Source organism: Peromyscus californicus, unplaced genomic scaffold (genome assembly GCF_007827085.1).
Source record: "Peromyscus californicus insignis strain IS unplaced genomic scaffold, ASM782708v3 Scaffold_8__1_contigs__length_139910024, whole genome shotgun sequence".
Classification (NCBI taxonomy): domain Eukaryota; kingdom Metazoa; phylum Chordata; class Mammalia; order Rodentia; family Cricetidae; genus Peromyscus; species Peromyscus californicus.
In genome coordinates, this window is record NW_026294606.1 from 14,442,291 (window position 1) to 14,465,454 (window position 23,164).

Here is a 23,164-nt window from a genome sequence, read left to right on the forward strand (position 1 = left end):
TGACTAGTTCTACATAGCCTAAACCACCTATCCTAAGTCATGTGAATGGTTTTTCTGGCCAGGCTAACCTACCCCTAAAACTATTGTATCTCACCAGTCCCATCCAAAACAAAGACAGAACTTTCAAAAATGACATAATCACTCCTGGGAAGGTAAAGCTAAGTTCAACCTCTCTTTAGGGAAAGCCAGAGTCCTTATATACAGTTCCCTATAGAACTGTTTGAAACTGAGGTTGTTTTCCATTTCGGAAAGAAATGTTACATTCTGATAGAAAATTCCTTAGCTTTAAAGCACTGTTAAACATGAAAGCTGCCAAATGCTTTAGATTAGACATTCTGTCCACTAAGAATTTATTCTAGAACATTTGTTTAGGTAACTCTGCTGTATTACCCTTGGTGCCTTATAGGGATTTTATTTCTTCAAATGGGCCTCATCAGCCAGATGCTTCTTCCTCCTAATTGTTTCTCAGCAGTAAGCAATTAAAAATGTGTTGAGTGGAGCTGAATTTTCAGGTTAGCATGTAGCTCAGTTTGTATAGTGTCTGCCTAATAGTCAAGAAACCCTAAGTTCCATTGCCAGCCATACGTAAAACAGGTATTGTGGTGCGCGTCTAAAACCCCAGCACTTGTGAGATAGAGACAAAAGGATCAGTATTTCAAGGTTATTTACAACTCCATGGAGAGTTCTAAGCCAGCTGAACTATTTATTTGAGACCCTGCTTTTAAAAACAGATACGAGGCACACTTTATGCACTCATGCAGCGTGTGTGTGTGTGTGTGTGTGTGTGTGTGTGTGTGTGTGTGTGTGTGTGTGTGTGTGTGTGTATTGGCCAAGGTGGTGAGTTTCTGGCCAGCCTGGTCTACATAGTGAGTTCTAGGCCAGCCAGGACTACATAGTGAGACCTTGTCTCAAAAAAAAGGAAAAAAAAGAAGACAAGAAGCAAGGGTTTTCTGGGAAAATAGAAGGGGGAGAGAGAGGAGGAGAGGAGAGAAGAGAGAATGTACGAACAGAAACCAACTATCCAGTGGGTTGGTATTTTCTCTATCTTCAACATCATCATCTGACTTCATCGGAAACTGTAGAGTCAGAATACTTTTCTGAGTTCTAAGCTTTGATTCCCTCAATATGGCCTCACTTGATCTTGGGGAAGTTCTTTAGTTTCTTTGGGGCTCAGTTTTCTTCCTTTCTTTCAAGTTTATGTGATGGGTATTTTGCCTGCATGTATTCTGTGTACTACCTGCATGCTTGATACCCAAGGAGGCCAGAAGAGAGGGTCAGATCCCCTGGAACTGGAGTTAAGGTCATGCGCCTCCATGTGGGTGCTGGGGATTTAACATGGATCGTCTGGAATAGTAGCAAGTGCTTTTGACCACCTACCCACCTCTCCAGCCCCGAGGAGTCTCAGTCCCTTGGCCAGCCATAGTAGAGCCTGTTTTTAATCCCAGCACTTGGGAGGCAAAGCCAGGCAGGTTGTTTGTTTGTTTGTTTGTTTTTAATTGTAGGCTAGCCAAGGCTACACAACAAGAGCCTATCTCTAGAATAAAAAACAACAACAACAACAACAAAAACCAAATAAAAGCCTTAAGAAAACTAAAGGCTAACCGTCACCTAGCTACGCATTATAGCTATTAGATGGGTGAGCAAACGTTTAGCAGCTGGAAAGATGGCTTAGCAGTCAAGAGCACTTGCTGCTCTTCTAGAGGACCTAAATTAGGATACTAACACCCTACTTGGGCAGATCACAACCACTTGTAACTCCAGCTCTGGGGTTCCAATTCCCTCTTCTGACTACCTTGGGCACCTGAGCATATGTGGTGGGCACTCCAATGTTTTCTCATAAATATAAACAAAAATAAATTACTTTTTAAAACCGTGCCTGTGAGAAATACTGAGTTACTAAATACTTAAAACTTTTTAAAATCCAACATTCTGAGACCTTATAGCAAGCACGTTGTCTTAAATTTCATGTATTTACATGAACCGAGATCTTTGGTTTACATGAAAGTGACGAGGGTGTAAGTAACTTACAGAGGAAGGGGAAGGAGGTTGTGGTGCAGTGTGAGGACAAGTTAATGCTTTCTTAAGGTACTTCATCTTTGAATTTAGTTTTTTCTTTTATGTGTCTACATCTCTGTATAATGTATTCACAGCCTGAACACTTTCTAGTGATGAAAGGTGTGCATGACATGCTGCTGCTTGCACCAGTGCTTAGTGTGGAAATACAGTTACTTAAACTAGGCATGAGATGCTTTATAAGAAATTGGAACCGCTGAGAAACTTGAGATTTTAGATGTCATGATGTAATTTTATTTCCAGCTGCTCTTTTACTTTATTTCCAAGATTTAGAGGGGGAAAATTCATTTTGAATCAGGAAACTAGGATTTTAGTTCCAGCCATCCTTGGGGACAGGAATTCTTTGTAACACAGAAAGTCTATAGAAGAGACGAAGTTTTGATTTTTTGGTGTTTTGTTGTTGTTGTTTTGTATATTTTCTGCTTTCTTCCCTCCTAGAGATGGTTAAATGTGTTATATGATATGTGTACATCTGTATTTTAGCTTAGTAGTCTCTAAGTTGAGGAGTAAGTTAAAAAAATCTGTGCTTCCTGAAGGATCCTTTATTTTTATTTCCTTTCTAAAAGCTAATGTATTTATTTTTGTTGACTAATCTTAGATTTTTGGTATGATGTGCATGTTTTGTTGGCCCTTACAAGCAGTTTAGCTCTTTTCCTAATATATCCAAACACTATCCAGTGTGAAGAGTAGATGCTCATGGTTTTCTTTCCTGTTATAATTGATTCTCTGATTCTGATAGAGGTAACTGACTTGCTGTAGAAGGTCAAGTCTTCATTCTTCAGTTTTCTGAGGAAAAGCATTGAACTTTTTAATTTGCTTTATGTTTACTGAGAAATCCTTGAGTTGGTTTAAGTTCACTGTGGTATTTCTTTTTTCTTTTTTTCTTTTTTTTCAGTTTTGTTTTTAGTTTTTTTAAGACAGGGTTTCTCTGTGTATGTAGTCCTGGCTGTCCTAGATCTCACTCTGTGGACCAGGCTGGCCTCGAACACGCAGAGATCTGCCTGGCTCTGTCTCTAGAGTGCTGGGATTAAAGGCATGTGCCACCACCGCCCGGCTCTCACTGTGGCATTTCTAAATAGTACTAAAAAGATTGTAGTCCTACATCCTCTGGGTTTTGATCAGGAGGGATTTTGTGACCGTTTACTTACATATCTTCAGAGTGATTTGTAAAATTAAATGTATTTTTTTTAACTTACAAAGAAATGAAGAAATAATCTCTAGATTTAACAAAACTGAGAATTACTTTTTAACTGTGCAAGAGTTCAAATAATTACTACTTCTTTACATTAACCTATGATAGTTTCTGCTTCTGCTGGTCGGTTCCTGCCACATCACAGTGTCACTTCTTCCTGAAGTTTCAGCTGCTTAACCAGGTCCAGGCCAGAAATTAGTTATGGTATCCATGGTTACCTGGTTTATCATTTCTGCCTCTTCACCATTTTGTTTGTTTATACCTTGTGTTAGAGTAAGCTGAGTGATTAAAAAAAAAAAAAACTACTTTGTTGCACTAATTCCCATACAATGCAATTCACCCTAAGTGTACAAATTCAATCATTTTTGTATTTTCAGGTGTTTATATAATCACAATAATTTTAGAAAATTTTTTTACTTATAAAGGAAACCCTGTCATCAGTTCTTTTTTGAGACTTATGCAAGTCTCAAACTTGCTGTATATGGCTTGAACTCCCGAACTTCCTGGTCAACCCTCCACACCCAAGTGCTGGGATTACACAGCTTTGTGCCACCATACCAGCTATTGGTTTCTTCTTTTAGACTCATGAATAATGCTGCTGTGGATGGTCTTGAGCAAACTTTGGTGTGAACCTGTGTTCAGTTCTCTTGGGCATATACCTGGAAGTAGAAAGGTTGATTCATACCTAACTGGAACTTTCCAAAGAGCTGTATTATTTTCTGTCCTCTCAGCTGTGTGTGAGGGTAGCAATCTTTCTGTCTTCTCTCACCAAGACTTGTTATTTGCCTGTCTTTTGGTTGCTGCCATTGTAATGAGAAAAAGGTAGTGTTTTATTTTGGTTTTGATTTGCATTTCCTTAGTGGCTCTTTTTAATTTTTAAAATGATGGAAGTTAGAAAAATTGTTTGAACTTGCATATCTCTTGAAACTCACAGTATTATATTTTCATTCATAATAAATAATTGCATTTATAATCCCATTTTAAAACATTTCAGGAGAATCAACTAGACGTTAAGGCCTGTGTCCCAGGGATGCCTAGCATATACCACTAGTATTTGATTCTTGGGCTTCACTTTTTTGTGTGACTTTCGCTTCTTGTGCTCTTTCCTGATCTCTCACTGCGATGCCTTCTACACTGACTGACTCAGTGTGGATGGCTAAATGAATGGCTGGAGTTTGGTTTGTGTTCATTATGCATTGTCACCTCCACACCTGTGGGCATCCCTGTTCTCCTGTTAATGCTAACAACCTACTCAAAGGTAGAAAAACAATAGAGGCTTCAGCACTCAGAATACTTCCAAATTACAGTATGCCCATCTGTTCATTGCACATTGTCTGAATTTTTATCATGTGTTTTTGGATTCTTTGTGTTGGCATGCATTTGTTCCTTTTTATCAGGAACATGAATCATAAATGCCTGGCAAATAAGACAGTTCATCACAATGGTTAGAATATTCATCATAAAGCATACTTAAAATACTTCAAAATGGACTAGAGAATGCAAGTGACTTTTAAGGTTTTATAGGTGATATCAAAGCCTGTGTCCATCAAATTTCAAAGGAACTATAGTCAACTTTAGTGCATGTAAATAAATACTGGCTAATATAGATGTGTGCTTGTAGTTATTTAGTGCCAGGAAAACAGAAAGGTTTAATAATATGTAAAAACTATTTTATCAATATTAATATAACCTGTAAATAAAGCAGTTATTAGCAAGTCTTCACATAACTACCTGAGGCCTTTCTCCAGTTTAGTATTAAAAACATTAATCTAGTTGGAAGTAGAACATGATATAGAGTATTTTAAATAGTTGCTGAAATCTCCTAAAATATAGATTACACTGAGGGAATTTGTTTTTTTTTTTTTTTTTTTGGTTTTTTTTTTTTTTTTTTTTTTTTTTTTTGGTTTTTCGAGACAGGGTTTCTCTGTGTAGCTTTGCGCCTCTCCTGGAACTCACTTGGTAGCCCAGGCTGGCCTCGAACTCACAGAGATCCGCCTGGCTCTGCCTCCCGAGTGCTGGGATTAAAGGCGTGCGCCACCACCGCCCGGCTTGTTTTTTTTTTTATTAGTTATCCAGATACAGCAGATACAGAATTGATAATTTGGTTGCTGTGGTGCTCTGAGAAAAGATCACTTAATTTTCTGAATGGTATGCCTTAGATCTTAGAATGGTGACTTTGAAAATCAAAAATATCATTCTGAGCACTGAACCTGGGACACCTATCTTAGTAGGATTAGAAATACAAGTATGCCAAAAAAAGAAAGAAAGAAAGAAAGAAAGGAAGGAAGAAAGGAAGGAAGGGAGGGAGGGAGGGAGGGAGGGAGGGAGGGAGAGAGGAAAGAAAGAAAGAAAGAAAGAAAGAAAGAAAGAAAGAAAGAAAGAAAGAAAAAGAAAGAAAGAAAGAAAGAAAGAAAGAAAGAAAGAATAAGCCAGGCAGTGGTGGCACAGGCCTTTAATCCCAACACTCAGGAGGCAGAGGCAGGCAGATCTCTGTGGGTTCTAGGTCATCCTGGTCTACAGAGTGAGTTCCAGGACAGCCAGGGCTATATAGAGAAACCCTGTCTCAAAAAAAAAACAAAGGTGGGGCGGGGGGGGTGGGGGGGTGGGAAGAGAAAATACAAATGTGAAAGCAACTCTGTAGACAAAAATCAATAAAAGTTTCATTCTTGAATGAAACACTACTGTTAGGTTAATATCATTCCTCTTACTCAGATATCCTCTTATAGTCTAGAGGGCAGCTTTTATCTTCAGTGTTACTGTTACTTTATCATCTCTAGAAAACAAAATCCCATCATTGGAAGTGGCATACTCAAAAGGTTTTATGAAGTTCTTATTATTATTATTGGCATGCACCCATGTGGTTAGAGGAAAACTTGACAACCTGCAGTAGTTGGGTCTCTCCCACTCAAGTCATCAGGCTTGGCGACAAATGCTTTATCTGCTGAGCCATTTTGCTTGCCCTTGCTTGTTTTTTACATGATAATATTTCTAAGTTTAAAGAATACGTTTAAAGAACAAAGCCATTTGAGCTTAATTTTTATTCCCACTTGCCATTCTATCTTTTATTTCTTAAGATTTGCAGCATTTTTAGTAAGCTCTAAGTCTATGAGATGAAGCCACTGTCACCAGCATCTTAAATGCAATTCTGATCTTATACGAACACATATTTCTAGATACATTATTTTGAGCAGTATATGTTTAGATTTGTAATTAGTATGGCTTTATGAAGTCATAAATATATACCTATATAGTTTCTTGCCAATCTTGCATTCCATAATAATGAGAATTAAAGTGCTCTTCTGTTGCGTCTTGACCCTCAAGAGTGTTGTCCTGACCATCATGGTTTTCCTCCTCCTCATCGTCCTCCTCCTCATCTTGATATCTCCTGAAAACTTGAGTCTTCAGTAATATTGTTTCACCATTAGTGCTCCTTTGTTCACCATAATAAATACTGTGTATATGAGGGAAGCAGAAGAAGATGTATGAACTTATTGGTTCTTTCAGCTTATTTTGGTCCACACGAAGGTATGTTAAATGGTGCTGGTGTAGTAGGTCAGTAGAAGGACACATCATTGTCACATTGATGTCTGAAAAATACAAATTAAAAATTCATCTTGCATATGATAGTCATAATTCCATGTTGAGTTTTGTTATATAAGATATAATTTTATAATAATACTTACAAATGGAGTTAGGTTTAATTATTTTATATTAATTAAAATAAAATGGAGTGAAACTCGAGTCTCATATCACCAAAATAAATATGAATTCATTGCCTTTACTGATTATATAAGCAATATATAATTGCTTCTTAGTAGAAGCAATCTTATAAAGAAAGAAACAAAGGCAAAAAAAAAAAAAGCACACACACACACACAGCCCTACTACCCAGAGTCATATGTCTTTGGATGCTCTCTAATACTACTTGCTAATATTCAAGGTGGTAAAGTTGAGTAGAAAAGACTATAAAATTGACGGCATTCCCTTTCCCCAGGGTACTATCTGCCATTTCCTTAGCTGACTTCAAAGCAACCTTTTCAGCACTAGGTAAAGCATAGATTATTAATAACAACTCATTCTTTATAAAGAGTCAAAATACGATTCATCAGTCATTTTGGTGTATGTGTCTTAATCTCAGCATGAGGGAGGCAGAGCAGGCAAATATATCTGAGTTTGAGGATGAGCCTGATCTACATAGGAAGTTGCAGGGCAGCCAGAGCTACATGGAGAAACCCTGTCTCAGCATTATTACCCCCCCCCCCCCCCCCCCCCCCGCCAAAAAAAAGTCAAAATACCAGTCAAAAAAGAATCTTTTGTTCTTTAAAAAGTGCAAAATTGGGGTTGGGGATTTAGCTCAGTGGTAGAGCGCTTGCCTAGCAAGTGCAAGGCCCTGGGTTCGGTCCTCAGCCCTGAAATAAAAAGTAAATAAATAAAAATAAAAAATAAAATAAAAAGTGCAAAATTTTGCATACTTTCTATTTCATTATTTTGTAGGTACAGATGTTCCAAATTCCTTGGAATGTAGAATGCTTGCTTCAATTTATTGTGTCCAACGTTGAGTTCTATAAGGTTGGAAAGATTAAATATATCATATGGAATGTCTTTCAGTTTGTTGTGTGATATTCTTAGAGCATGAAGTTTTGGAAGTTTGTCAAAATAATTGTCTGGTATAGATGAAATTGAATTATTTTCTAGAGATAGATACATAAGTGAAGAAGGCAATCCGGGAGGCATTGATTCTAATCTGTTATTACATAGGTTGAGCTGCATTAGTTTTTCCAGTTTGGAAAGGTTCTTTTCTTTTAACATTGAATCAGAAAGATGATTATAACAGAGATCAAGCATAGTCAAGTTTACCAGCCCATTCATGGCATTTGTTTGAAGTGTGGAGATTTCATTATAACCAAGAAGGAGTCTTTCCAGAGATGTAGGAAGAGGAAATGGAAATTCTTCTAAGTTGTTGTGCTCTAGATGAAGTTGTTGTAGATTTGAAAGTTTAGCAAACACACCGTAGTCAATTTTTTGAGATTTAATTTTGTTGTGGCTGAGGTTAATTTCTTTAAGATGAGTTGCATTGATGAATGAATTTGCAGTCACAGCCTCAATGTCATTGAACTGAAGATTGAGTTGCTGAATGTGCATTGGAATATTTGGGATAGTCTTGAGTTTACGATTGTCACAATACATTGATGTTGGAAAGTTAATTGGACAGAAGCATTCCTTAGCACAGCCTAAAGTATTCTGATAAAAAGGCACTCCATATTCAACATTTTGATGAAATTGAAATTCTGGCTCATAATCCTCATTTGGCTCTTGGTCATACTCCTCATCCCATTGGTAAGCTTCGTATTGGCAATATACTCTAACTCCAAAACAGAAGAAAAGAACATATATTGGACTTAAAAAGCCCATGTTCTTATTTTGTCCTATTGCAAAGAGAAAAGTGATTAATACTCAGAATAATTCTCATATAAATTGACATATATAAGATTTATTATACTTGTGCCTATATATAACAGAATATTCAGGAAGCATGAGCAAAGCTCAAATCAAAATTTAATGTTTAAGTACCTGTGAAGTAAAATTTACAATCACATGTTGTATTGAACAAAGTCAGAAGTGTGCTGTTCTGGGCTTTTTACTAAGTAGTCACTATCTTTTTCTTGTTTTCTTTTTATAGACCAGATTCCCTTTGTAGCCCTTACTGGCTAGAACTTACAATGAAAACCAAGCTGGCCTTGAATTACAGGCAATCTTTCTGCCTTTGCCTTCCAGGTGCTGAGATTACATGTGTTAAGCACAACACTTTCTACAGTCATTATCTTCTAAAAGAATCTTAGTTGTCTTGTTTTCTAGACTGTAGATTTGTAATGATAGTATGACATCACCCAACCACACTCTTGTATTCCCTCCACTGTAAATGCTGGGCATTCTTGCCAACCGTCCTGTCTGTAGTGATGGTTGCTACCTCTGTGAACAGTTAAAGAGCTTTGCCTATTACAAATTTTTATTAAACCAAAGTCTTGTTCCCTACTACTTCTGTTACTGAAATCTTTCCTTGTCCTTTAAAAGAACATTCTTTTTTATGTGGCAGCTTATTTAGAAAACACTATCATATTTTTTCTTGCAGTTTTCTGTCTATCTACACCTTCAAATTTTCTTCTTGGACCAGTTTCTCAAATCTTAATTATTTTGTCTCCAATTTGTTCAGTAAATCTAAAAAGGCTCAAGTGTACACAATATTTATATCCTGCAAAGTTTCAATTTCCATTAGATTAATATTTTCACGTTTCCTTCCTGGCTCCCTTTTTTCACTGCTTTTTTCTTCTCTCTCTATCTCCCTCCCTCCCTCCCTTCCTTCTTCCTGAGACAAGATTGGCCTCAAGCTTTCTGTTTAAGTGAGGCTGGCCTTAAACTCATGATCCTCTTATCTCTCTCCTTCCCAGGTCCTGAGACTACAGGGAGCATTACCATATCTGGCTTTGAATTATATTTTTGAGTTAAGGCCTGGATGTACAGATACTAAAATGACATTATAGTGCATTTTAAGGATGTTGTATTGAGTTGGATTATGGCTTCACAGATAACTGTTATTTCTGCTGAAACTTGAAGAAGGATGGAGTATGTTCTAAACAAGGAGCCTGAAAACTTGAATTTCATTTCTGTCATTTAACAATTCTGCCTCTTGCTTTATTAATAAAATAAGAATTGCAGTTGCTGGGCATGTGCACATGCCTATAATCCCACCTGCTCAGGGGCAGATTATTTGAGTTTGGGAATCGGAGACCAATCTAGTAATACAGTAAAACACCCTCTCAAAAAGAATAAAGTGAAATTTGTAATTATAGTTAAATTATACATTGCTTCGTGTGTGTGTGTGTGTGTGTGTGTGTGTGTGTGTGTGTGTGTGTGTGTGTGTACATGTGAAGAAAACTTCAGGTGTCATTTATCTGGCATCATCTACCTTTTAATTTTTAAAGACAAGAGTCTCTTACTATGTAGGCTAGCTGGCTGGCCAGTGAGCCACAGGGACTGCCCATCTCTGCCTCTCAGGTGCTAGGATTACAAGTGTGGTCACCACTCCTGGTTTTATTTATTTATTTATTTTTAACATGGGTTCTATGGAACCAACTCAGAACTCAGCTCCTCCTGCTTGCAAGGTAAGTAAGGATTTGCTGACGGAGCTCTCTCCCTAGCCCCATGTCTTGGCTGCTTACCTTGTGTCTTGTCTTAGTCTTCCTGCTTATGTCACCTAGAAGATAAACTGTCACTTCTTTTTTTGAGACAGGGTCTCACTGTGTTACTAGGATGGTCTCCAACTCCTAAGTTCAAATAGTCTTTACTACCTCAGTCTCCCAAGTTAGGATCACATGACATATTCATGTAAAAGATCTTGGCAAATTGAAAACTGCTGTCCAGTTGAAATGAGCATTATTTAGGAAAATGTTAAAGGAAAAAAATGTATCATTTTTTTCTGAGACCTTTGTTCTCCACCCTTCTCATCAGGGATTTTATGAATGAGTGAACGAACGAATGCCCCAACATCACTGTGTTAATGAAATAATTTACAGTTATTCCTCTAGAATGATACCTCCTGTTTTTCAGCATTGGTGTAACTAAGAAAATAGTTACATCAATCATGTAACTATTTCTCTGACAGAGCTCCATTTGCTCCTTTTTCTCCCATGATTTTGACTTGGTTCTTCCTTTGAACTCATGTCCTGAGCCTGCTAAATTAGCAGTGTCATATTCTGAATTTTGAACATCCTATACTCTGACCATATCTTCAGGTAGTACCTCCAACTACAAATAGTTACTGAGTTTCAGAGGAGTCGATTGTGTGTTGATGGTACTGATTTTTACTGCCTCCACCCATACTTCCTTACAGTCTAAGTTCCCTCTACTGGGATGCTACAGTTCACTGTTCTCATTACTCCTTTGCACAGTCCCTGTCCTTTCTGAGTTCTTTACATGTGGCAAATGGCAATTTCCTCCCTACACTCATTCTGACTCACATAGCTGACTATGAAGGAGGAAAAAGAAAACCTCTGGCTGACTGGGCTCATTCTCAGTTCTTGGCTACAACTTCAAGTATGGCGAAGCTGCATTTCCTTAGTCCACCCACTTTCCCTCTTGCCAAGTGTACTGGTTTTTGTTTTGTTTTGTTTCCTTATTTTCTCAAGGCTGTAAAACATCATTTCCTGTCATTCTTTTTGGATGATGACCTTACTTTTTTAAAGGGGGTGGGGTCAGTAATTATTTGTACTTGCACATTATGCTTATCCTTATCTATAAGAAAGTGCCGTCTACGGCCATACCACCCTGAACGCGCCTGATCTCGTCTGATCTCAGAAGCTAAGCAGGGTCGGGCTTGGTTAGTACTTGGATGGGAGACTGCTTGGTCAGGGTGCTGTAGGCTTAAAAAAAAACAAAAAAAAGAAAGTGCCAAAATTGAAATGCTTTCATCTCTTTAGTAATATGTGATTTAGCAACATTTTAGAATTAGAATCTGTTGCTCAGCACTTGTGAGAAATTGGAATAAAAGGATATCCTGATAATACTCTTATCAGATACTTCATGGCAGCCAGTCTTAGGATCAAAACCTCCTAACAAACAAGGGCCTCTGAAGATAAGAGGATTCCTCATGTTGTTACCTGGTCTTTGTGAACACTTTAGAAAGTTTCCCTGTACAGCAACTTTTAGTCTGAAATCCTGTCATTTATTAGTCTTCCTCTGGTCCCCGGTGATACTTTTCCCTGTGAGTGAGTTTACCCAATGAATCTCTTCTTAGCCATTTGCTAAGTAACAAATTTTGTTACTTTTGTTTCCATATTCTACAGTTGATGCCTTATTCCCTATAGTATAACTCAGAACATCACAGTAACTCACTGTCAACCATCTCATTTCCCAATCTCTAGTTTTTAACAAAGCCTAAGTGCAGTGCATTGGTTCTAAGTCGTCAGAGATCTGTGGAATGATGATGTACTTAATATATTTTGTTAAGATTATATCTTGTTAATAATGCTTCTCTTTGTTAATGATGATTTCTGTAGGCATTTCACCATGGTGGTTTCTTTAGATGAAAGAAAGTTAGAGAACTTGGCTATTATCTTTTGTATTTATTTCTCTATAACAATATGTGATACTTCTCACTTATATTATCTATTAGACAAATGGCAGGTGAAGAGGAAAATTTAAAGCAGAGCAACAATGTAAATTTTAAGAAATTATCTGTTAATGTGAATTTTGCATATAAGACAATAAGAGTGTCTTTTTCATAACATTTCTCTTACTTAAAGAAAAGCATTCATGTTTTTTTAACCAATGTAGGCCCTAATCTAAATTGATAAAATTGAAGTATAATTTACTTAGTTCTGGAAACTTAAAGCATCATAGCATTTTACTGTAATAAATAATTATTTAAACATGAGTTTTTCTAAGACAACTTTAAATTTAATTCTGTAAAATCTTTTGCTATTAAAAAAGCATATCAGTTATTTTTAGCCATAATACACTTAAATCTTTGAGAATGATACAAATGAAAACAAAAATATTCTAGATCAGTATTTGTCCCATAAAGAAATTTTGAACAAATACACTCCTTCCCTACAACTGTATTCACCATCACTATTCGGATTTATGACTCAAAAGTATTAGCAGTTTTTTTGTCATTTAAAATTAAGAGTAGAAAATCAGATCCAAGAAACTAAAGAGAGATTGATTCCTTTAACCCAACAATCTTTCCCTTTGGCCAAAATTTATAAAGAAAGAATCTAAACAAATATTGTTTGTTGAGTAATTTTAAATAAGAAATTTAAACTCATCTTACTTATCTTTTTGCCTGAAAATTTTGCCTAATCAAAATTTTAATATAATTTTTTACTAGATTTTGCTTCCCCAGATTGTGCCTTTATGATAGCTGCAGTCTATTTTACTATTAAACAAATACAATCTACTTTTATAACAGTAGGCATACATTCTTTAAGAGTTCAGAATTATTTTATCATCATACCTGTTGAAATTGCTTTAGTTTCAGGGATTGATGAATTGGCAAATCCTTTAACTCAATCAGAAATGCCTAAATTCTCTAACGGAGTTTCTTAAAAACTCCACAGTAACTCTGAGTCCAGACAGGGCTGTCCATTGAATTACTGTAGCAATTTAAGCAAATACAATCTGCTTGGAAAACAGTTGGGTTGAATTAAAATTTTGTACTTCTTTTCATTATACAAAACTTTGTGGATTCAAATTAAGATATTTGTGCTCTTGGTCATATTTATGTGGCTAACTTCTTTCTTTACTCCTTAATTTTGGTTTGAGGTGTGGCAAGAATTTCCTCTAATATGAAAGGCAAACAGGACTAAATGAAACAGCATGTACTGATTACTGTTTTTATTTTCATTTTTATGCCAAAGAATTCTTCAGATTAAAGTCCACTCTGACCTGGAGCCCAGTGTCTCAGCAATTTAAGGTGGAATTCAGCATTGTATCCGGTCCCTGGGTTGACAGAGGCTTGTATTCACGTCAGTGCTTCCCTTTTTAAAGCTAGGAGTCAGAATTGGAAACATACAGTACTTCACACCTAGTTTACTTTGAAAATGCAGTAGATTACATTGGTTTCACAGGTTAAAGACACAACTTTTTCATTGAAATAGGCTACCAATAACTTTTAAAAGAGAAATGAATTAGCTATAGAAGTTAAAGTGTTGCACTATGCAGCTATATCTCTAATTTGCTTTTTTCCCTCAGTACACAAAGTCATTTTATAGTGCATTTGTCTTTCAGTGGGATAGAATGAAAAGGCTTTATTGCCCGATAACTTCTACTTCATTTTGTGGATTTAGAAACTTTCCTGTTGCTGACAGACCCTCCTTAAGAGTTCCAGCCAGCAAGCTTGCTTGCTGCAGGAGAAATTGTGCTAATGTTTTCATAGTTAAACATTGAGTTAGCTGTGTCTCCTGGAGTTAGATGTTGAGTTTTTTGGAAGGAGATTCTTGAGAAGTTCTTTTTTTTGGTTCTTCAAAATAGTGTTTTCTATTAGACTTTATAAGGAACTTACAGAATTTATTTTTATATTTCAGATTTGAGAAATGTATACAGTGTTTCAAGGATGCTTTGGCAGTATTGTAAACATCTAGTCTATTATTTGAGACATTGGTATGTGAAATGTGGCAGACCACACTTGGGCCAAGATTCCGTTTTGTTACCAATCTTTTCCATATGTTTCCTATTACTGTCTTTTTTCTTAAACCTCGGGCTTTTATACTCAGGAAAAGAGCAAATTTGTATGTTTTTTTCTCAAACATTCTTTGAGTCCCCTTCATAGTTCTTTTAGCTGATTAATTTAAAACCAACCATTTAATTTTTAAATGTAACTCTTTATTAACTGTGTGATTTGGTCTTAAAATAGTGATTATATTGTTCCTGTTTCCAGATTAGGTGGAAGAATATTTGTCACTAGATAGTTAGAGCACATTAAAACAAAACAAAGAAGTCTAGAAGCTGGGCATGGTGACACTTACCTTTAATCCCAGCACTTGGGAGGCAGAGGCAGGCAGATCTCTGAGTTTGAGGCCAGCCTGGTCTACAGGACAGCCAAGACTACACAGAAACAAAAGTATTTCTAGAACATTTAAACTAGATTAGCAGTATATAGGAAGTTTCAGTTGGCAGTGGTTGAAAATTAAGGAGATGCTGGGCAGTGGTGGCATATGCCTTTAATCCCAGCACTCAGGAGGCAGAGGCAGGCAGATTTCTGTGAGTTCGAGGCCAACCTGATCTACAAAGCAAGTTCCAGGACAGCCAGGACTGTTACATAGAGCAACCCTGTCTCGGAAAAAAAAAAAAAGGTAATAGTTAGGGTAGGTGATAATTTATTATCACTGATTTGGTTAAGTGGCTTAGTTGTAGCAATTGTGGAGAGAAGTCATATGAATTGTTAAAATAATCTAATTTACACGCTAGGCTTATGAGTTTGTTGAAGCAGACACAGCATGTCAAAGCTGAACAACATACTAGTGCTGGCTAGAAAAAGCCCTCCTGATTCAGCCTAATTAATATAATAGGCAAAAGAAGTTTTCATTTATTTGTTCATTGTTCAGCTCTTTAAAAAAAAATTGAACACCTACTTTGTGTAAAGTGATTTAAAGCTGAGGACTCAATAGTGAAAATCTTATTGTCATAGAAGAGGAAAATAGAATATAAAAGTTTATTGAGTGGTACAGAGTATAGCAGAGAATAAACCAAGGTGAAGGATAAAAATGAGTAAGGCAAACTGGCAGTTCTGTTACTGCTTTATGTGAGCTGGGCAGAACAATGAAGTTACCCTCTGGTGAATGATGGGAGCCAAGTCCTGCACTGTTGAAATGAGACATTGAAGGTAAGCAAGGGCATCTGCTAAGAAGGATTGATGTGGCGATGGGTTAGAGTATGACACAACAGTGAAAACTCATATTTAGGTAAATGTGAATACAGATGACTATACACAGTGATTTTTTTATAGATGTGTGTATATACATAGGTTAGAATACATGTGTACATGGCCTTGCTTTGAAGCTGCCAGGACATACAATCAAAGATATTCTTGTAGCAATGAGCTGGTAACCAGGTCTTAGTTTCTGGCACCATTCATCTTGAAGAATTGAGGCAGGGAAAGTAAGTATAAGATGGACCTGGAACACTGAGAAGTACCAGAAAGAAAAGCTCTTTACAAGGAGAGGGATCTGGGAAGATCTGTGCCTGCATCTCAGTTTTTCTAGGAACCTAAAACTACTCTTAAAAAAAAAAGAAAGAAAAAAGAAAAGAAAAAGGTAGTGGAAGGATGCAAATACTGTTTTAGATAATGTATATTTAGTTCTTGAATAGTTCTGAATGTTGTATGAAAGTAAGCCAAGTCAGTATCAGAAAAGAGGAACTAATATGGCACAAGCTAAGCATACAGATCAAGAGCACAGGAGGTGTCTTCGGAGGAGTAGCCAGCACTGGCATCTTAGATGTGTACTTGGAAGGACACCTTCCAATGCTCTAAATGGAATCATACGATTTTGTTTGTTTTAAAAACAAAAATCTTGCCATTTTGTCTAGACTAGCTTCAAACCCTAGGGTGCAAGCAATCCTGTTGCCACAGTTTCTTTAGTAGCTGGAACTACACATACCACTTCACTGACTTGGAATCATGATTGCAGAGCAAATACAATGCTTGATAAATGAGTTCTTTCATTTGGGTAGCCCTGTAGTATTCCACACACTAAGTACCACGTTTTGCTCAGCAGACATGACTCACTACTTACTATATGTATCCACCCCAGCAGGGCTCTGAGGAACAAACATGTTCATAAGCTTTCTTTTCCATCAATATTTACTTTTTCTGTAAGTAGTTCCTCTACCCTAGCCTCATATTCACTTACATAAAGCAGAAACTTGGGAATTCTCCAAATTAGGACCCTCCAAATCATACAGTCTAGCACCATTAGAGTCAGTAGAGCTGATGGTTAAAATTCTTGGGTCTGAAGATCACTTACACCCTAAATCTGGGAAGGCAAATTCCCTGAGCAAATCCGAGAAATTACAACAAGTGCTGCAATTGTTAGGAAATCCCAGCAACCTCTAACCTAAGTGCTTCTCTTCCTTCACTCCCAGATTGGATGTGTAGGGAAGTCCTTTACATTCTACTTCTGAATATCTTCTGGCATATCCATGTTTTGGTACTATATCCACTTATTCTCAGGAGGGACTTGACTGGTCTCTATCCCACATTTTCTTCTCCAACCTTTTTCTCCCTTCTTATTTTATACAAAACCATTGTTTTTTTTTCTTTGAGAATTTCATGTAATGTATTTTGAATCATATTCACTCCCAACTTTTTGCCCTAATGCCCCCCAAATCCACTTCACCCCCCTACACCCCTCCCCGCAACTTTGTGTCCTCTCTCTTCCCCCTGCCCTTCAATAACCTACCAGCTCCAGTTTGTGTTGTCCTTATGCTTTGGGCTGTGAGACCATCTACCTACGAGTATGGTTAATATACTGGGCTCCACATCCTTAAAACTGACTCTTTCCCAGAAGTTTTCAGCTGTGTATTGGTTCTCAGTTAGGTGTTCTCATGAACCCCTTCCCATTCAGTACTAGAATTTTGACTGGCAAAATTAGAATAACTATATACAGTTGTCTTTGACCTCCTATAGAAGATGGGAATACTATCTTATTTTCTTCCAAGTAAATTAAAAAGTTATTACATTTTTCTTTGGTTTATCAGTATTTTAAGTGACCAGCAGAATGACTCATTAATGGGATGAGTAGTAGGGAACCTACTCTCAATAGAACATGGCCGGAACTTCCTGAGCTGGGAAGCCGCCCTCTTGGCAGATAAAGCAGCCTAGACAACAACTTAATCATGTAGTATTGAAGCGACTTTTAAATTTTGATTATTTAAGTTTTCTGTATAAGAAATTCAATGACATCTTGCCTTATTTTGTAAGTCAGAAATTTAGATAGAGGGTGAGTGGAACTCAATGTCTGGACTACAATGTCCTTTGCACAAATCAGAGATTGGAGTCCAGTGTTTATAGTATTAAATATGAATATGTTTACATAAAAATTCAAAAATAAAAATATATTCAATGAAGACAGCCCTTTGAAGTGCTACTGATGAGAAAGGAGCTTCCCGTGCTAGGAGTATTCTCTTCTTTATATATCAATTATATGGTGGTTTTAGTTATTAAGCTATAGTGTACTTATTAAGGCAGTGTGGAATGATGAAAAAAATAAAAGGAACCACGCCCACCCCAGGATTGGTTTACATTTCTTGCTGACTGAGGTTCAAGAATTTCAGCACAACTCACAGAATAAAACTGCTTGCCTTGATAGAGACCCTAATTCCTTTCTGAGAGGTATCTTTTTATTTATTTATTTATTTATTTTGGTTTTTCAAGACAGGGTTTCTCTGTGTAGCTTTGCACCTTTCCTGGAACTGGCTTTGTAGACCAGGTGGCCTGGAACTCACAGAGATCCACCTGCCTCTGCCTCCCGAGTGCTGGGATTAAAGGCGTGCGCCACCACCGCCCGGCTCTGAGAGGTATCTAAGGCAAGATTGTTAGAACGGTTGATGAGCCACAGTTAAGGCCCGAAGCTTTTATGACCTTTGAGTTTGAGCCTATCAACATTCCTTTCTCCACAAACTTAAACAATGTGCAATGAAAAAAAAAAAAAAGAAAAGAAAAAGAAAAAAGAAAAAAAATGGTATCGGCCAAGGCTAGCCTCAAACTCCCTATGTAGCCAAGAATAATTTTGAAATCCTACTCTTCCTATACCTCTCAAGTGGCCCAGCTGGAGATTCATTAAGATAAGAAAAATAAGTAAACCAGATTGTTGTAGAATATTATTTTAAGGTTTTTACTTTTGTTTATGTTATATTTATTTAACTCTGTGAAGCTGTGTTACTGTGCCTGTCTAAAACACCTGATGGTCTAATAAAGAACTGAACGGCCAATAGCAAGGCAGGAGAAAGGATAGGTGGGGCTGGCAGGCAGAGAGAGTATATGGAAGGAGAAATCTGGGAGGAGAGAAAGAAGTAGCCAGAGAAGGAGGAGGACTCCAGGGGCCAGCCACCCAGCTACACAACAGGCCACAGAGTAAGAGTAAGATTTACAGAAGTAAGAGGATGGGAAAAGCTCAGAGGCAAAAGGTGTTAAGGAAAGCTGGCAAGAAACCAAGCTAAGGCTGGACATTTATAATTAAGAATAAACCTCTGTGTGTGATTTATTTGGGAGCTGGGTGGTGGGCCCTCAAAAGAGCCAAAACAACCAACAACATCAGCTCATATTTTTTACTTAATTTTTTTAAACTTCGTTTAATCTTTGAATCTTGTTATAAATTATATCCACTTATGCATTTTAACTACAAAGCTATAAAGTCATCTATGTAACTATTATGACCTCCCACATCCCATAAACCCCAACTTTGCTTCATCCTGAATCCCTTTTCCACAATGTAAATCAAGATCCTAGCCAAGCCTTAGTGGAGGCCCCTAAGCAAGGAGCTCCTTCCTTACTCAGCAGTATCTGGCTGTGCCCCTGCTGCTAGTGACACTCAAAATCATCTTTATACTATTTTCTTTGAATAATAACCTTTATTAAAAGTGTTTTTCAAGTCAGCAGTGCAGATTCAGCTACTCATTTTCAGGAAGCATTAGACATAGAAAACAGAAGGCAGAAGACTAGGTTAAAGGATGTTACTGGTATGCAATTAGCAAAAATAGAATGTGAGAAATACTGTTGGACAAGTAGCCTGGTTTTTCTGTCACATAAGTACTGAGGGAGGGAAGAAAAGAAATGGGAAGTGCATAGGTTTTTTTGTTTGTTTGTTTTAAAAAAAAGAATGCTGTGTATCTACAGTGTCACATACTTGTAATTTCAGAACTGAGAAGACTATGGTCAATGTTGGGAGCATGGCAAGACCCTGTCTAAAAAAATAAAATTAACAAAAACCGGGACTGGGGAGATGTCTCTGTAGGTAAAAGCACTTGTAGCTCAAACATGAGGATCTGAATTTGAATCTCTAGCATGTACATAAAAAGGTGTAGCTGTGTGTCTACTTGTATCTCTAATGCTGTATGGATGGAGACAGGAAGATGCCTGAGGCTTGCTGACTACTAGCCTAGCTACAGGTTCAATGAGAAAATAAAACAGAGAGTGATAGAGCAAGACATCCAACCTCTCCATGTATGTTTATGAGGACACACAGGCACACATGCATGCACACACTCACCTAAAAGAAATGACAGTTTAAATAATTGTGGCATGGTTGGACATTTAAACAGTTACTAGGTTTGATGATATTAAGAAATTAATTTTTCAATGTGATAATTACGTTTTTGAGGAATGGATAGTTGCCCAGGCCTAATAGTACATGCCTTTAATCCTAGCACTCAGGCTGCAGAATTAGGCAGATCTCTTGTGAATTTGGGCAGCCTGGTCTACATAGCAAGTTCTAGGATAATCAGAACTACATAGTAAGACTCAGGATCAGGGAGTGTGCTATAAGATTATGTCTCCTGGGAATGTCAGAAGCTACACCCATAAAGTCTCACCAACATGACTTGCCTAAACATGAGCTGAACAAGGACAACAGCAATAGACCTGCCAACATGGACAGGGGAAAGCCCAAGAGGCCTCGACCCTACACAAAGAAAACAGACAGCTAAGGACCACCAAAAGCAGAGAAAAATGCAGTACCAAATGGTCAGCCTGAAAGCGTACATACAAGTAACAGTACATAGACTAAGGTTGTATTTATGTTTTTAGAAATATATATGGGATTGTTTAGAGAGAGAAAAGGGAGAAATGATGTATTATAATCCCAAAAAGTAAAAGAAATATTTTTTATTCTTGTTTTTTATGAAAAATATAGTTGTTTCCTCATACAATACATTCTGATCACTATTTCTCCTCCTTTCTATCTACTTCCCAGATCCTCCTCACCTTCCAACCCTTCCAACTTCATGCTTTCTTTTTCTCTCTCATAAGAAAACAGGCAAAAAACCAGACACACACACACACACACACACACACACACACACACACACACACACACACACATAAAACCCATAAAAAAAAAATCGGAAACCATAATATACAAGCAAATGACTAGAATGATAAGGAAAAAAGCACTGACAAAGCAATATGAGAGAAAAAATGTTCAAAAATACCTTCGAGTTCATTTTGTGTTGGCCATCTACTGCTGGGCAATCGGCTTCCCTTAAGTGTGGTTTGTATACACGGTAAGACTCCCTTAGAGTAACTAAGTTTTCCTTTGCTACCAGTTGTTCATGAAGATAGCCTCTTATTTGAAGATGGGAGCTCATGTCTACTCCCCATTTCAGTGCTGGGGCCCCCTCTGCTTTTGGATCTGTGTAGGCCCTATACATCCTGCCACAGTCTCTGTGCGTTCATATGTGTGTCAGTCCTGTTGTGTTTGGAAGACACTTGTCTTAGTTAAGGTTTTTATTACTGTGAAGAGACACCATGACCAGGGCAGCTTTTATAAAGAAAACATTTAATTGGAGTGGCTCACTTACAGCTTCAGAGTTTCAGTCCATTATCGTCATGACGGGGAGCTTGGCAGCATGCAGGCAGACATGGTGCTGGAGCTTAAGAGTCCTACATTTTGCATGCAACAGGCAGTCTACTGTGATGCTGGGTGGTATTCTGAGCATAAGAAACCCCAAAGCTTGCTCCCACAGTGATGTGCTTCCTCCAACAAGGCCATACCCATTCCAACAAAGCCACATTTCCTAAGGGTGCCACTCCCTGAGATTATGGGGGCCAATTATATTCAAGCTACCACAACACTGTTCCTTGGTATTATCCATCCTATCCAGTTGTGAGTCTCTATGTTAGTTCCCATCTATTATAGGAGGAAGCTTCACTAAGAATGGCTGAGTGAGACACTGATCTATGGGTATAGCAGAATGTCATTGGGAGTCATTTTATTGCCAACATCCTTTCGCAGAACATTAGTATCTGGTTTTCTCCTAGGTTGCTGGCCTATCTAATCTTAAATTCTTGACTACCACAGCAGTGTCAAACATGGGTTCCATTTTTGTGGGAGACTATGGGAGTCCAGCTCCTACCTTTCCCACCTTTTCTAGGGTTCTTAGGAGGAGGAGAGAGGGATAAGAAAATATTAGATAGAAAGAGACACCTAGCCAATGAGAATAAAGACAAAAACACGGCATAGTTTTGGGAGGGTCTGGATTAGTACCCAACAGACTTTTTACAACATGCCAAGGGGAGAGACAAAAGACCTCCCCCTTACAAGATCAAATCACAATGTACAGCCAAGTGTAGACCCTTCCAAACACCTGGTAAGCATGCCCGTGGTCAAATCATCCCATTATGCAGCCCTTCGGGGTAAAGCAAGCTCAGGTGCTCTGACTGAGTAATTTGGGCCTCCACACCATTTCATAGAATAGGCCTTAAGTCCAGACAGATAGTGGTTAGTTATTCCCACAACATTTGTGCTGCTCCTGTAGCAGTGTATCGTGCAGGCAGGTTACCATTGTAGACTGAAGTGTTTGTAGCAGGGTTAGTGTCTACCATTCTCCTCTGGTATTATGCAAAATACCTTCCAGGACCATTAACACTAGTCAGTAGGGGTGAAAACTCTTGTTGGCACCAGATCAATTTCTCCATGTTCAATGAGACATGTAAGTATTGATTGTTTTCAGCAGTACGGTTTTATTATCCGTTTGTAGAAAGCAACCAATAGCCTTTGGGAATAGCCTGGGTTGTTTGAGAGGATTGTTCCATAAGCCCGTTTGGCCAGCTACTGGATTAGATGCAACCTGTTCCTGGCACTGGAAGTTTCATGTGATGTCTAGTTGGGGTTCTGTCTCCCCTGTTATTTGGTGACTCCATTTAGATTTCTCTCATATATGTATATATCTAGAGGATCTTCTACTGTGGTAGGTTTCTATATGACTCCTCAATTGGCCTTTAGTGTTAGTTGTCTCTTCCCATATTCCCTCCCCTACCTATCTTTTCTCTCTCCCTCTCCATTTAATCCTCCCATTCCAATCTCCAACTTCTGTTTCTAACTATAATATTCTATTTCCCCTGCCTTGGGAGGTCCTTTCTCTCCCCCCCCCCCCACTAGTTTCTTAATATATACCTAGCCTCTAGTTATTCAGATGGTAGCATGACTATTAAATGCTTAAAAGCTAGCATCCACATATAAGAAAATGCATACCATATTTTTCTTTTTGGCTCTTGATCCCCTTACTCAGGATTATTTTTTTTCCTAAGTCTATAAATTTTATGATTTCAGTTTTATTTGTTTGTTTGTTTCTTTTAACAGCTAAGTAATATTCCATTGTGTAAATGTATCACATTTTCTTTATCCA

General features: G+C 37.7%; 2 protein-coding genes and 1 pseudogene across 3 annotated transcripts in view; 2 read left to right on the top strand and 1 right to left on the bottom strand.

Moving 5' to 3' along the window:
- Window positions 1–23,164, top strand: part of Cenpp (centromere protein P) — a 214,727-nt gene that overhangs the window by 68,366 nt on the left and 123,197 nt on the right. The window lies entirely within an intron of this gene.
- Window positions 5,895–13,388, bottom strand: Omd (osteomodulin). Its single transcript, XM_052727300.1, has 3 exons — window positions 13,278–13,388; window positions 7,738–8,691; window positions 5,895–6,852 (listed from the first exon to the last, which is right to left on the bottom strand). Exons 2-3 carry the CDS (start codon window positions 8,675–8,677, stop codon window positions 6,509–6,511), a joined length of 1,284 nt encoding a protein of 427 aa, XP_052583260.1. The 5' UTR covers window positions 8,678–8,691; window positions 13,278–13,388; the 3' UTR covers window positions 5,895–6,508.
- LOC128104865 (uncharacterized) lies at window positions 11,570–11,684 on the top strand (annotated as a pseudogene).

What these genes read in the sequence shown, in the direction of transcription:
- Omd (XM_052727300.1), bottom strand. Translation starts at nt 8,677, where the DNA reads ATGGGCTTTTTAAGTCCAATATATGTTCTTTTCTTCTGTTTTGGAGTT. An exon ending in ACAAAATAATGAAATAGAAA is followed by an intron (nt 6,853 to 7,737) that starts GTATGCAAAATT and finishes TGTATTTTTCAG; the next exon opens with ACATCAATGTGACAATGATG.